Source organism: Cupressus sempervirens, chromosome 6 (assembly GCF_028749045.1).
Source record: "Cupressus sempervirens isolate cs-2001-9-10 chromosome 6, ASM2874904v1, whole genome shotgun sequence".
Taxonomy (NCBI): domain Eukaryota; kingdom Viridiplantae; phylum Streptophyta; class Pinopsida; order Cupressales; family Cupressaceae; genus Cupressus; species Cupressus sempervirens.
Window position 1 is genome coordinate 299,014,537 of NC_143123.1, and position 15,127 is coordinate 299,029,663.

Here is a 15,127-nt window from a genome sequence, read left to right on the forward strand (position 1 = left end):
ACACATGTGGAGGATTTGATGAGCCACAGGTATGCGTTGACTCAGAGATTGGATCGTCCATTGTGGGATGGAGGTTTATCATCTTTGGAAGATGGTATTAGAGGCTGCAATTATTTGAATCAGGTGGTGATGGGAGATAACTTACAAGGGCACCGACTAGTTTTTTCACTATGGTGATATGTATATGAGTGGGTTGCTTACTTCTATTTCACAAGGGTGTTATGTGGATATAGGTTTACAAGGGGATTATGGTGTCAGTTGCCACCAGCTGGATTACTTGCAGAGTTAGCAAATCCATAGGGTTCTTACAGAGTTTGTTTGTAGTTATGAGGTTGCCAATTCCTTCACTGGTTTGTATCTCCTTATGGATAATGGATGTGACCGTTGTTTTCTTTTGAACCCAAGTATCGATAGAGTTAGTAGTATAGCTTGGTTGGGTTTCACTAATCTTGGCATGGTGAGGATGAGGTCAAAATGGTGCGATAGGAGTCTGATGACATTTTGGGATATGTTTTGATTTTGATGGATTCCTCTTGTGTACAGAATATGGATAGTTGGTGTGATGTATGTCCTTACACAGTTGAGGGAGGGGAGACAAGATAGCTTTATGAGTTGCTCTCTTTTGAGATGTTTACTCTTGCGACACATACTATTGGATTCCTCCATGATATCCAACATGGTGCTATGGTTTATGAGGTAATTTGGTAGATATTATCCTCTTCAAGGACATAGGTATTATAGGAGTTAGTGGATGACATTAGGGACATCACATAGGTTTTTATTTGGGATCCAGGGATCATAGTGGCAAATTGGTTGCATCCTTATTGTTGGTTCCGCAGTTTGGCATATCTCGATTATATAGTTGCTAGTACGAGCTATGGAGCGCCTTGTAGATGAACATGGAACCCTGGTATTGGATTATGGACTTATGATTGCTTGAGCACAAGCAATCTTGAGGAGGGAGGACTTGTAATGTCCCCTTTTTGGGACATTAAGAATTTTAAAGTCAAATTCATAAAATATTAATTTGGGCTTAAAGGAGCTTAATGAAAAGTTGTAAAATGGGTCAAATTAATGTTATTAAGTGGGTTAAAGGTGTCAAAGAAGAATAAGACAGATGGAGTTGAAGAGTCACAATAAAGCATTAAAAGAGGAAGTCATGTTCATTTTTCAGCTATGCTTGGTTTATGATTCAGATTTTCGGTTTTCTCTCTTGGAGAGCCTTTTGGAAAGCTTCAGCTTTCATCTAGCTTGAGGACGTAAACTCTCGTGTCAGTAGACAGTGGACACAAACCCATTGTCTGTGGAGACGTCACATCGAGTGTCTCACGTGTGCTTACAGGTTCTTTTCTTAGTATTCCAATCTGACTGTAAAGCTGTGTTTAAGATTGGATTTTTCAATGCTAGTTATTGTATTGCTGATGTATAATGCAATAACATATTTTAGGGTATTTTATGAGAATCTATTGGTTTATATTGCATCTTCATTTGTTTATGTTCTAAAAATTTATTGTGAGGAAAGTATTAGGAAAACATCCTTGGGGATATTACAATCAACAACCCTGAGTGCCTTGTGTGCAAGTCTTGAGAAAGGCTTAAGGGCTTGGATTTGTAAACCTTGAGGAAAACCGTTGAGTTTGGTGCCTAAGCAATCTGTTTACATCCTGTTGATGCGAGTTTTGTATCACTTACATAACATATTAGGATTTGAATATTTGATACAGGATATCAAACATGCAACTCCTCTCTTGAAAAGTTAATGCTCATGAGACATGAGTATAACTCCAATGTTCCTTACACCGTTGGATACTCGCTCAGTTTTATCGATGTGATTTGGTGGTAATCACGTAGGCGGCCTTACGCTATTCATTCAAGGATGACTTGGTGTTTGGTGGAATGAAAGTGGTGGTGACTCAATTTGTGAAATGTGCGGAGGCAGATAATGTTGATGGTCACGATGATGGAGGGTGTGTCTGCCGATGATGATGTTGATGGGAAAGCGATGGTTGTGGAAGGTGAATGGATGAGTTCTATCACTTGATCTACTCTAACTTGCTTCTCTAAGCTTCGACTACCCAGCTACTTACTATTCTACTCCTACTCCTATGAATGGAAGGTTAGCAAACGGACGGGGATCGAACCTAATGAGAGCTGACCAACGGCCTCACTTCGACAGGTGCAATGATTCAAAGGAATAATAGACTAGTTTACCACACAAAGCTTCCCAACCAGCCTCTAGGATGCTAGTGGCCTAGTATTGATCCCTATCAAACATTTACCAATGCTACCATACAACTATCCATCTACTTTAACTTCACTTAAACAACTTCAAATGCAACCAACTTAAAACAACTTGAAAGAAAATCTAACCAAGTGGAAGTAGAAAACATGCAATAACACCCAATGTTCTTGATCAACATGCCAATCGCAACAATGAAAAAAAGAGCATTTTGGTATTATCTTCGCAACAATTTCTCCGACCCCTTTACAAATGAGAGCAAATGGCCTTTTATAGGGGCCAGAAATACAATGGACGGTGGAGATCAAAACAAGATCAACGATCCAAATTAGATCCTCAAAACCCTAATTAGGATTGCCACCCCATCGGCCAATGAGAAGCTGCCACCTCATCAATGGACCAATGAAAAAAGTGCAAAAAGTGGCAACCAATGAGAAGGCACCAGAATGGTGGCTAATTAGAAATAGACACTCGTCCTATTCTAGAAGAAAGGGGAAATTTGCCACTTGGGCTTACATCAAATGATCTTCTAATATAAATCTTCCCTTTTCTTTCATTTTCTTAGCTAAGGAAATGAACTTAGCTAGCCTTTCATTAACTTCTTCCATAGGAGGACAAGGTGTGTGTGCTTCGCCTTGAGTTCCGCTGTCTTTGCCACGCTGTTCGCTGCTTGTAGTATTTTTTCCATGATCCTTCTCATATTCTTTTGCAAATCCAATAAAAGCGCTGAGAGAGGGAAGGGTGTCCGGATGCTTTTTCTTGATAGCAACCTTTCCTAACTCATCCAATTTCGATCCAAAAATCTGTCTCGCTGACATCTTCTCTGATATCTTCAAAACCAAGGGCTAAGCCATTATCGCTCATCATGGTCATAGTGGAAGTGTCAATACCTGGGCCGTGATGTGCAACTGCCTTTTGTATATCCTTTTATTGTACCACCATTGGTATTGGTTATTCGCCTCATTTTCGAGAAGAAGGGAGTTTTGGGCATCATATCCTCTTTGTCTTTCTTAGTGTTCGCCCACTTGGGATTCTTACTTGCACTATCATCCTCCATGCTCATCGCCCTATTACGGGATGGTAGAGTGGTGGACCAAAAGGCAAGAACCAAGCGGAGCAATCCTTAGCCTAGAACGAAAGATGGATATCTCAGCTTAAGCACTCCTCACAACTCTAAATGATTTGAAATTACCTCTACCTATAGCCAAGGGGGATTGTCCTTCCTTCAGTCTGTCCCTCATCCGTATCATGTCCACTGTACAGATATTGGTGTCAGTTATTCACTTCATTTTCGAGAAGAAGGAAGTATTGGGCGTCATATCCTCTTTGTCTTTCTTAGTGTTCGCCCGCTTGGGATTCTTACTTGCACTATCATCCTCCATGCTCGTCGCCCTATTACGGGATGGTAGAGTGGTGGACCAAAAGGCAAGAAGAACCAAGCGGAGCAATCCTTAGCCTAGAACGAAAGATGGATATCTCAGCTTAAGCACTCCTTGCAACTCTAGATGATGAAAATTCATCTTAACCGATAAACTTACAGCGACTTTTCGGAACCTAGGATATGACTTTCAAGAAATTCAAATCCCTTTGCAAATCAGGAATTTACCATGCAATTCACCTCCAAATAAAATTACCCAACCTAGGGCAAAAATCACAGCCTCTTGAAAAAAATCAGAATTTTATCTTCCACAAATTTCGGCTCCCACAAAATTCGGCCCCCACAAATTTTGCCTTCCACAAAATTTGACTCCCACAAATTTCGCCCAAGTCTGGAAAAAATCTACTCCTCCACAAAATTTGCCCACATGGAGAGGAAGAAATGATTTGTGAAAATGAAATAGGGAGGAGACTCCCTTTATAGCCAATTTTCTTTCTCCATAAAGCTGGCCTACATGGTCTAGGAGAAAACAAAAAACAAAAATTAAATTCAAGTTAAGGCCCACAATTAAATACTTAGCTTAAAAAAAATTAATTTTGCCAAAAAAAAAATTGCACTTTTAAATTTACCAATTAGCTCCAATTGCAAAACGAAATTAAATGGTGCCTTGAGGGTGTTAAATATTTCCATTTAATGAGGATTTAGTAATTAATACATCATTAAAATTGAATTTTGGCTAACCAAAAGTATTTTTCAATAATAAATTACTAAATTCATTAAAAACTTAAAAGTTTTCAAGGCAAATTAATCCAATTAAAGTCAATTTTTTGCAATTTTCTACCAAATTGATTTTGCCAAGCTAAAAATTAAAAAATTAAAATTGCATTTAGAACCAAAAATCGATTTTTTGCATTTTTCCTCATTTCAGCAAAATTAAAAAAATTTCACCAAAGAAAAATTTGAGATTTTCCAAAAACTTAAGTCTAATTAAAATTTCTCTTTTGAGAATTATCCAAATTTACAGAGTTAAGACCAAATTTTCAAAAGAAAACGCCTAAGTACAAAATTCACAACTTTATCCTGCCAAGTTGAAGTTAACTTAGAAAATTATTCGGCCTAGGGATAAAATTGATAGCTCTGGAAAATCGAGTTAAGAAAACAAGCTAAGCCTCCCCATATCTGTCCTGAAGGTGCCAAGACGTGAAATTTTTCAAAACTCAAAATTGTTGGACAATCCAAAAATTTGCCAAGGCGATTAGAAAAAAGGGGGTCCCCAAAATTTTTGGGGCAATGGTGTGAAAACCTCACAACACATCCTAAGTGTTCTTTTTGACTAGAATAACAACAAGAGCAAAACAAAACAAGCATTTCACTAAGTAAGCCACCTCATGTGGATGCTTAAACACTTGCCACCAAGGTCAAAGGGGCCAAATTTCCACTCTTGGGTTGAATATGGGATTGGCTTGGAACAATTTATCATGACTTTCAAATTTTTTTTCTTGACCCTAGCTCATTGCAAATTGTAAACTATAAGACTTCAATCAACAATGCATGCATTATGTGTCTACATCGTGCCACCTCGTGTCTTTATGCATTTATGTGTCTATTTCGTGTCTTCATGCATTCATGTGTCTACTTCGTGTCTTCATGCATTCTTGTATTTACTTTGCATGTGCTTCGTGTTTTCATGCATTAGATGTATACTCCATGAATCGCTTATGCTTTCTTGCATCCAATTATGTGCTCTACAAGAATTATGTATATATCTTTTTTGCTTGAGGACACGCAAAAGTTGAGAGGGGAGGACTGATATCCCTGTCAAAAAAAGATCAATATAATTAAAATATTAATGATTAATTAAAGATAATAATAAATAAAAATACAAAAAAAATCATGTTAGTAATGACATGATTATAACATTAATCATTTTATAATATCATGTGATAATAATAATATTAAAGTAAGGAAAATGAAATATTATTCAATAAAACAATAAATAATAATTTTATATGATGATTAATTAATAATTAATTAATCAAAATATATAAATTGACATGCACAATATGCATTAATAATAATAATATAATAAATTAATCAATTGAAACGACACACCTTTTCTCATTACGAAGTATTTAGAGGAATACTAAATTCGAAAAAGAGACATTGAGAAATATGGAGGAAAATATATGAAACTGGAGAAACATCAATAAATAAAGGTCGGTCCGGACAGGGGACATTACATTATTGGTAGGGAACCTCATCAAATTAGATTGGACAAGGTAGAATATTTCCATCAGCTGCAGATCGGGAGTCCTGCAAGTAATTTCACATCACATCTTGAGCATCTGGGTTTAGTTGTACCACTCCAGACATCAATCAGAATGCACAACAGCTGGACGTGAGCTGCAGCATTAGCTAATGCCATCAAATTGGAGAGCTGTGGTTTCTAGCAGCAGATCTCGATATCAGAAAATTTCAGAGCAGACTTCTTTAGAGTCGCAGATCAGATTTGATCAGTTGTGCATTTTCACTTTGCTGTTGGTTGTTCTAAGTCATAGCTGTACAGCTTTGTTCCGATCTCTGAAGTTGTGAAAGAATAGAAATAGACAATTCATAATTTCATCTTCATTGTGCGCCTCTATTTTTGCAAGTTATTAATTTTCTTTACCTTGTATTACTTTCCAAGCACTGCAATCTTCATAGTTAAAAAACAAACGAAAAAAAAAGCTCAAAAAAATTCATATATTCCAAAAACCAAAAAAAACAGACTTCCATTTTGTTTTGCTGGCCAAAGAAAAAAGTTCAAACAAAAATCAGTGTTTTTCATTTAGGGGTTCTGGTTAACTCATGCCTTGATTTGTGTACACAACCTATCAATGTGTTTGTACATGCCTTGATTTGTGTGCTTTCTCAAGTTTTCTTTCCATGCGTATTGTATATTCTTTTCACACTATGGAGATTTTTCTTTTACACTAATAATCTTCTTAATTTAATTATTCTAATAGCAACCTCCAAAACCCGCATCCTCAAAGTCTCTTAATCATTAACCAAAGCAAACATCCCAATGCTAACAAAGACGTACAAGATGAACCTATTACTGCGAGGATTGAAAGTCTTTTGAAGGATCATAAAATTGATCAAAGATTACAATGCAACCCACTAGTGTATTCAAAATGTTCTATAGTTTGACCGTCTAAAAGTTTTTTGGAAGCCGTGTATTACATCTTATTGTTTGGGTGATTGTATTTTGAATATGGGAATGGTCTAGAGTGAATGGACTATTGTAAAATGCTCTCTTTGATTGTATGCATAGAATGTTATAATCTTGTTCATGCTCATGTATCTATCTTGGAATGGTGTTTTATTATCTCTTTGGGGAGCTAAATCTACTAATTTGCAATATCTATTGTGTTATGGTTGATCCTATTTGTTTCATGTCTTGGTGTAATATCCCTTTTTGGATATTTCACTAAAAACCTTTGATATAAACGTGCAGATTTAAAACCGAACAGAAAGCCAATATTTGATATAAATTCCAAAACTGTAATTGATTTTGCAACCTGCAGATTTGCATACAAGAAACTCAGAAAAGTTTGTTTTATTCCTCCAATATTTAGAAGTACATACATAAACCAGGAATTAACACAACAATCCACCAAAATACGTTATTGTATTATATAATAGCAATACAATAACATGCAACAATCCAAGTAATCCAATCTTATAAACAGAAATAATGGTCAGATTGCAAATGTTGATAAAACTTGTAAGAAGGCTAGGTTTGTGTCCAACCTCCAAAGCTTTTTCAAGGGTTTGGGTCCTCGAAGAGATAACCAGTAACTGTTTCCAGTTCCTAGATTAATATTTGTTTTAAATATTAGAATCTTCATAACTTTCCATGTGGAGCCTGTTGTACCTTTATCACTTTTCCCAATGTGATGCATGCTCTTTTAAGCAATGTGGGATAAAACACCTTTTTGTCCTTTAGTCACATAAGTGAACATAGTACCTTTTTAAAATAAAGTGACAAGTTAAATGAACTTTAAAAGTCACTTAGCCAGTAAACCATATAATCATCAAGCATTAAAATAATTGACCAAACGAATTTGGATAAGCACGTGCAATAGTTTGTTGGAAAGCTCTTAGCAAGACGCTTCTAAACCAACACTGAGATATCAAGAATACTGAGCTCTGTATACTTACTAAAAATAGTAAGCATTCAGACAACCCTCCAAAACTGATTTGATGGGTCTGAAACTAGAAATGTCTAGGCCAAATCTCAAACTGAACCCCGTGAAGAACCTTTTCGCCCCCGAAACCTAGGTGAAGTGAGCTGGCGACATAGGATTATAATGTCCAAGAAAAAGGGGACATTACACTTAGTTCTACTTGATGGAGTATATTAATATCTGAAAGCATAGCGTGCACAAGAGGTCTACCTGATGGGTTCTACTTTTGTTGGAGGTGATAGGATTATAGGCATAGGAGAGGTTAGATGTCCTCATCTAAGACAAATTCATCTTGGTACTGTCTTCTGTGCTTTTATCCCCCCACATTGGGACATCACCCATTTAAGAAAATTGGTTGAGATTTGAGCTTGCTATTTCTCGCTATGGTGAAATGACCTTGTTTGCCATGGATACATTGTTGTCTTATGTCAACCTGCTTTTTGAGGTCAATGCTGACCCCCCTCTTGTGATGAGTGATGATGATGTCTGGGATCCCACTAGTGCATCAACACTTTAGACAAGCCTTGCAAGGGAATCTTTTAAAGGTGTACACGGTTGAGAGTGCATATAATTTTACATTTGAATCACATGCACTCCAAATGCACAGTTTGTTACCATATGAGTTGGATGATTTGCATGATAGCTTATCTTGTGTAGAGAAAGGGAGCAAGTCTTGTGTACCTGTAGAGATGCTCCCATATGTTATTTAAGTTCGTGTGATGTCAGATTTTGTCATGGGTCAGTTTGGTAGATTCCTTTGATTGTATGGATGATAATGTCATTATAGGAGTTGGTTGGTGATGACAGGGATATCACATAGTCTTATCCTTGGGATCCTGATGGAGATGTGACTTCTCTTCAGGTTGTTGGCCCACTTATGGTCCCCCAAATTTAATTTTTTGAAATTAAGTTCTTCCACCATCAAAATTGAAACTGCACCCTTCCTTAATGACTTCTCTCACAATATTTTGTGAAGATGATGTTTATAAGAAGTGGTATTTGAAAGAATGTTAAACCAATCCAAATGGTTCAGATTGTTCCAAAAGTTCAGCTGGCTCAGAAAGTTCAACAGTTCAGAATTATGGTTCAAACTTCAAAGGTTCAGGTTAGCAGGTTGACGAATATTGAACTTGAATCATCGTACCCTTTTAGGTTCAAAGTTCAAGGTTCATTGCGCAGGAAGCATAAAGACAAAGTGATCAATGAAGGGAAATAATAGAGAAAAAACATATTCTGGGCAGAATTTGTAAGATCAAACCTTTCGATTGAACCCCATGGTTCAAGGTTCAAAGTTCACTAGTTCAGAGGTTCAATGTGATAGTCAAATCTACATATTTGCCACTCCAAAACCCACCTAATATTTTGGCCTCAAATTTTTCCAGATTTAATTTTATGACCATACGAACTCATATGATATATTATTTTAGTATTTTCTCAGTGCAGCAATTGGCAGGTTCAATTTACAAAGGAAGTACCCTGATTTGGCGAGTTGTTAAAAAATGGTTAAAAACCCATCTGCAATCTTAAAAATCATAACCTCTCGCAAATGTTTTTGTTTACCATATAGGGTAAATGAATACTTAACGCATGTAGTATAGCAAGATATAACACAGAACAAATACTTTATTCATATACGCAATATGCACTTCAATGCTTACAATATGATTCAGATGATTACAGTGATGTTCCAAAGTCCCTTTTGGACGGTGTACATATACTTTCCTGAAGGGGTGACTCAATTGTCATGCACTTGTTTGGATACTATTCTACCCGTTGGCTACAATATAGAATTTGCCGACAACATCATCCCCCCAAAAAGTAAAGTCGTTTCTGGACGATAATACAACAAAACTCAAAAATAAACAACTAATTACATCAATGTATAGATACTAAGCAGAGGGATGTGTCCTTGGCGTAGTGGCCTTCCACGCCCTCAGTTCATTCAGCTCCGCCCGTAGCTTGTAGACTTGCTCCTTTTGAACTTTTAGTTCCGCTTCTGCCTCCATCTAAAGCGCTAAAGTTGACTGCATCATCCCAACAATCTCTCCCAACTCTTTCTCCTTTTCATCCGCTACTCGCTCCTCTGCTGCTAACTGTTCCTTCTCTGCTGCCAATTTCTGTAGCTAACTTTGTTTGGCTAACAAGGCTGCCCTTTTTGGATTCCTAGGCTGCCCTCTTCGTGGCTAATGCGGCAGCTGACTCCTCCCAAGCCCTCTCAGCTGTTATCTGATCTACTTGGCTCCTCCAAAGGGTGTAATATGCCTCCCTGTGTATCTCCACTATCTCATGAGTCAAAGCCTCTTCTTGGCTCTCTATACCAGGATCTCTCAACGTGGCCCAATCTTATCGCATCTTTGTAGTCTCCACATTCGAGCATCCTCATTCCTCAAAACAGAATGTAAAGGCAGCTGGGCATCCTAATTTCATGAAGGATACTACTCCCTCCACTCCTTTAATATTGAGTCTAAAGCCTGTATCTCTGCCGAGGCCACTACCTAGCGAGCTCGAGTTGCTAGAGCTGCTACATTTGTGAAGAATGCCTTTCTCATCCTTGATTCTGGCGCTACTGGATGCTACTGCACACCCATAGCCCTTTCTGCTGCTTCCCCATCTGCTCAATAGCGCTATGCAGTAGTCCCTAATCTTGTTTCGGTTCCTCTATCTATGTCTGCAAAGGGTTTTCCTCTAGAATTGCTTCTTGTGTAGGTGTCTGCATGTATGTCACTCGAGGCGTTCGGGTATGGTGGAACCGTGTACTCAAGTACGTGCTCAACTTCTAGGTTATGCTCTCTTTGTCTCGCTCAGGTGATGCTAACAATGCCGTATCCACTGTAACCACTGCATTTGAACCCACTACATCCAATTGGACACTCGGTGTCCTCAAACCTTCGCTTGTTGATATCTCCATTACTCCTACGTCAGTGTCCATCTCTGTATTAGGTACAAGTACCTCAGCCCTAGCCTTTGGTAACGCTTCACGAGCAGGCTCCATCGTTACCTCCGGAGCGGTTATCTCTGTTGGTGGTGGATGTGCCTGTGCTGGTGTCTCAGGAATAGCTCGTGTCTCTGCTCGTGCTTCAGTAATAGGCCAAATCACAACTGAAGCTAACATCATCACTACTGGCTGCCTAAACTGACCAACTCTCGGAATACCATGAATACCTATGGGAGCCAAATGTGCTGTAGTTGAAAGTGTAGGCTGTGGGAATCTCAATGGTGTAGCTGTAGTTACCTCTACCTCCTTGTCCTCTTCCTCCCCATCGATCCCACTTTCCTTCGAAGAAGTCTCTTCCCGACCACTGTCAGTGTTTCCATCGTCTGGTCTTGGTTGTTTTTGTTTGATGGTCTTGGTGCCAAGTGTATCAAGATGTCTCCACTGCATAATCGGGGGTTCGCCTGGCGCGAGTGGTCTCGGTTTGGCCTCCAGTGCATCGTTGAGGATCATTCGCGTTTTTGCCTCCAAGAATAGGCGGATGGCATAATGCAGCATGTAGAATGTCTTGTGCTGTAACGCCATGAATTCATACATCCGTTCGGCTAACAATGTAGCCCAATCATACACCCTACCGTGCAGAATCCCGTTCATCATCGCCACATGTGGAAATGAAATATTTGAGGTGTGGCTCTTCACAACGTCCATCAGACAACGCCATGACCTTCTTGCACATTGCATTTCTTCAACCCTCTACCCCTCAATGTGTTCGTGAAAGCTTCTTGTTCCGCCTGCGTCAGATCCCCACATACGAGTTGTATCAACTATGTTTGTACTTCCCAGCTCAACTTTTTAGGTTTGCTATCTATTTTCCTTCTCCCTTGTGCATGGCTAGGTATCCCGAATACCCGTCTGAAGTTAGCCGGTTTGAATGGTACCACTAAGTTGCAACCAAGGTACTCAAACGTACTAGTTCGAGAGAACCTATCATACATTTCTATCATGATGCACAAAAACCCTTCATAATCTCTGATACCGAATATAGGCATTTGTATCACCAATTCGACTTGTGCCTTCCAAATGCTGGCCTTTACTGAATGGTTATCAGGTGTCTTCTGCCACCACTTTTGACATTCTGCACTGTTCAATCTTTCAAATGCAACATTCTGCACTGTGGGAATATCCATCGGAGCTGCCTGTGTTGGTTGCTTCACTTTCTTTTTAATTGGTCCTATACTTGTTCCTCCTACTACATGGACTCCGGATGGCAATGTCTTCACATTCCTGTTTATGGCTGCAGTTGTCGTTGAATCCTCCTCTAATTTCTTTTTCCAGGCTCTCTTGCTGGCTGAATGCACAACTGTCACCTTTTTGTCGTTTCGCTTGAATAAAACAAAATCCGTTAGGTCAATTCTGGTATCTTCCAAAGATTAGAAAAGGAGAAAAGACATAACAAACAATTGAGTCCAAAAGGATTTGCACTTAACACAACTTGGAGTATTGATACAATACAATTTTTATTCTATGGGTACAAGAAGATGCATAGTAAATATATTATACAGTCATGATTAAATATAACGAGGAGAACTGTAAATCACGATGATAATATAACATAAAGATGAGTAATAAATATGAATACAAAAATAATTGTATTCTGGGCAAGTTGGGCTAGTTTCTAAGAATAATGTGTGTAAAACATGTTTAAATGTGGATACCACCATTAATTTTTATAAAAACTGCAGCATACTTGTGCCAAAGCTGCAGTAAACATCGGGGATCTGTCCATAAATAGCTGATATAGTCTTCCAATTTTAGGGAGTAGTAGTCTAGAGTCTAGACACAAACTAGAAGACAACTAATAAGGCAACATGTTAGATAGAAGACTTGTGGGATATGTTTCTTGTAGGAATTAAATGTCTGCATGTCGTTTTAATACCTTAGTGGATGTCACTTGCTTCCTGCAGAAAAGAAAAAAGGAAAGCATGGGCAACACCCCAACTTCAAAAGGTTAAGAGATCCCATCCAATTACTTTCTCACCTGTTCAAAGGAATTCTGAGAGAATACAAAACATGGTAATTGTATTTGAGAACTTGACAAGATTAAGAAAAGCACGGGCTCAATCAGTACACATTTGCAGAAAAAGTTATCACACAACATAGGATGGCTGAGAGGAAACGTTCTCAAATAATTTTGATTCAATTTTTGAATTTTACAACAGTTCATTCTAATTTTTTAGTTTTGAAGTTTGTGTTTGTTTTCTGCCATACACTCTTTATGCCTGTATCCTTGTACCCTGATTCTGAAAATGGCATACCCCTTGGATAACTATTTTACATGCTATATGCATCTATGTATGCCACTTGGTCAATGTAGATCCACATGCTTTTGTATCTAGTTCCTTGTGCTTGGAACACAAGTTTGATGTTCGCGAAGGGATTGATTTCTCTGCTGCATTAGATCAATAACTTTGTTGTTACAGTGCATTAATAATGCTAATATGAAGAACAAATGATGGGTATATGTCTTAAAAATAAAAAGCATCCTGGTCTACATAGATTTCAAATTAAATGTTGCATAGGCTATGATGTTATGTATTACATTGACTACATAAAGGCCTAATTTGCTTCTTCACGTATTTGTGAATATTGTACACAATTGTGATCCTCCTCGTTCCAAGTTGGACTGTGCTGATTTTGATTATCACTGGTCTATATGACTGCAAGAATACCATCAATATCTACAAAGATGAAGCTTTCCCTTAATTAATGTACTCAAGTGTGGTTCTGCATGCTTTGGAAACCAATTGTTTCTGACTAGCTGCTGAGAAACATGAATATAGTTCCAGCTCATATTTTAACTTTTGCTCAATGGTGTTTTATCAGGCAGATACTAGATTTGTTTGGAACAAGCGCATGATGCAGGAGCTTATTCAGTGCAAGGTATTATATGCTCCTTATTTGTTTTTCTCAAAGATTATACAGATCTCATGTTTATGATTAAATCACTCACCACACTTACATTGAATTTTTTTCTATGATGCAGCTTTGTCCGTATATTCTTCCGATAATTCAAGGAAATATCCAATCCAATAGAAGAAAATTGTGTGGTCTAATGTTCCTAGCATACACAATTGATCCAATCATAATATAATCTTGTTTCATTATAAAGAATAAATTTACAGATTTTCCATCTGGTAGAGAAAATAGTTCCATTATGTTTTTCTTAGTCTCAAAGAACCATGTAAGAAATGAAAGCTTGTTGGATAGCTTAACTATATAGTTTACGCTTCCAGACCTTTCAGACAATTCTTGGCAAAGCAAATTTAAATGTGACTTTGATAGCACGAAGATGCATGCACCGAACAGGTATGGTGTCTGTTAAATTTAACTATCTCTACTATTGAATTAACATTATTTGAGACCAATTTCCCCACTTTTTCTGAATTGTCTTCAGTATTACTCTAATGCGATGTGGAAGAACTGTATTCATCAATATACTTATTTGCATTTATGATTCCACTGCCCTATCTTGTATTCTATGGAAATAGGTTTAAATTAGATCGGAATTAGGATGGGTAATGGAACTAGATATAATTTAGTTTAAACCTTAAAAATATTTGAAATGGATCTGAATTAGGATGACACCAGAATATAATAAAATCACCTGTGGAGTATACTTAAGAGGCATCAGGGTATCTGAGCAGTCATTGGCTTTTCCTGCAGATTTACGGGCCTTCTAATATTAGAATATGGATCTCATACTTGAGATCTGAAGAATATTTTTCCATCCCAAGTTTGTTGAGTTTTGCCACCTTGTGGTCAGTTTTGTTAAGTATGTAACCAGATAATCTACAGGTCTGAATGTGCAGACCGCACTTGATCTTCTCACCTTAAATATCATACGTATGGCATTGAGTTATATACTCCTCTTGTGAGCTGGCGACTTCTTAAGGAGTTGTTTAATATTCATTACTAATCTAACACATTGTGTGTGTTAGTAATTAATATGTTTTATCTTGCAGATTGCCGATTTCTAGAGAGGTTATAAATGCCGACTTAGGAAGGGACATGTCCCTTTGAGGGACATGCCCTTTAGTGATGATGTTTAGGTAGATTATTGTTGTAGTTTTGAGAACACACAATTACATTTCAATCTGCTCTCTCAAGCAACAATATCCAGCGAATATATTGCAGAGACACAACTATTTCAGATCAGAATAAAGATTGATTATTCCTCCATACATCAGAATTGAAGAAGTTCATTATTCACCAACAAAGAATTGTTTACAAGTCTGATCAAAAGCACAAAATTAGCAGAATATTTACATGGTATCAAAGCTCTGGTAGTC

The 15,127-nt window shown here is 37.7% G+C and overlaps 1 protein-coding gene across 2 annotated transcripts in view; it reads left to right on the plus strand.

Moving 5' to 3' along the window:
- Positions 1-15,127, plus strand: part of LOC149552390 (phosphoinositide phosphatase SAC7-like) — a 197,352-nt gene that overhangs the window by 38,165 nt on the left and 144,060 nt on the right. For both annotated transcript variants that reach the window (XM_089787934.1, XM_089787933.1), the window contains exons 7-9: positions 13,662-13,718; positions 13,822-13,855; positions 14,064-14,144. In XM_089787934.1, the coding sequence (XP_089644060.1) occupies positions 13,662-13,718; positions 13,822-13,855; positions 14,064-14,144 (172 nt within the window). The remainder of the gene's footprint in view (positions 1-13,661; positions 13,719-13,821; positions 13,856-14,063; positions 14,145-15,127) is intronic.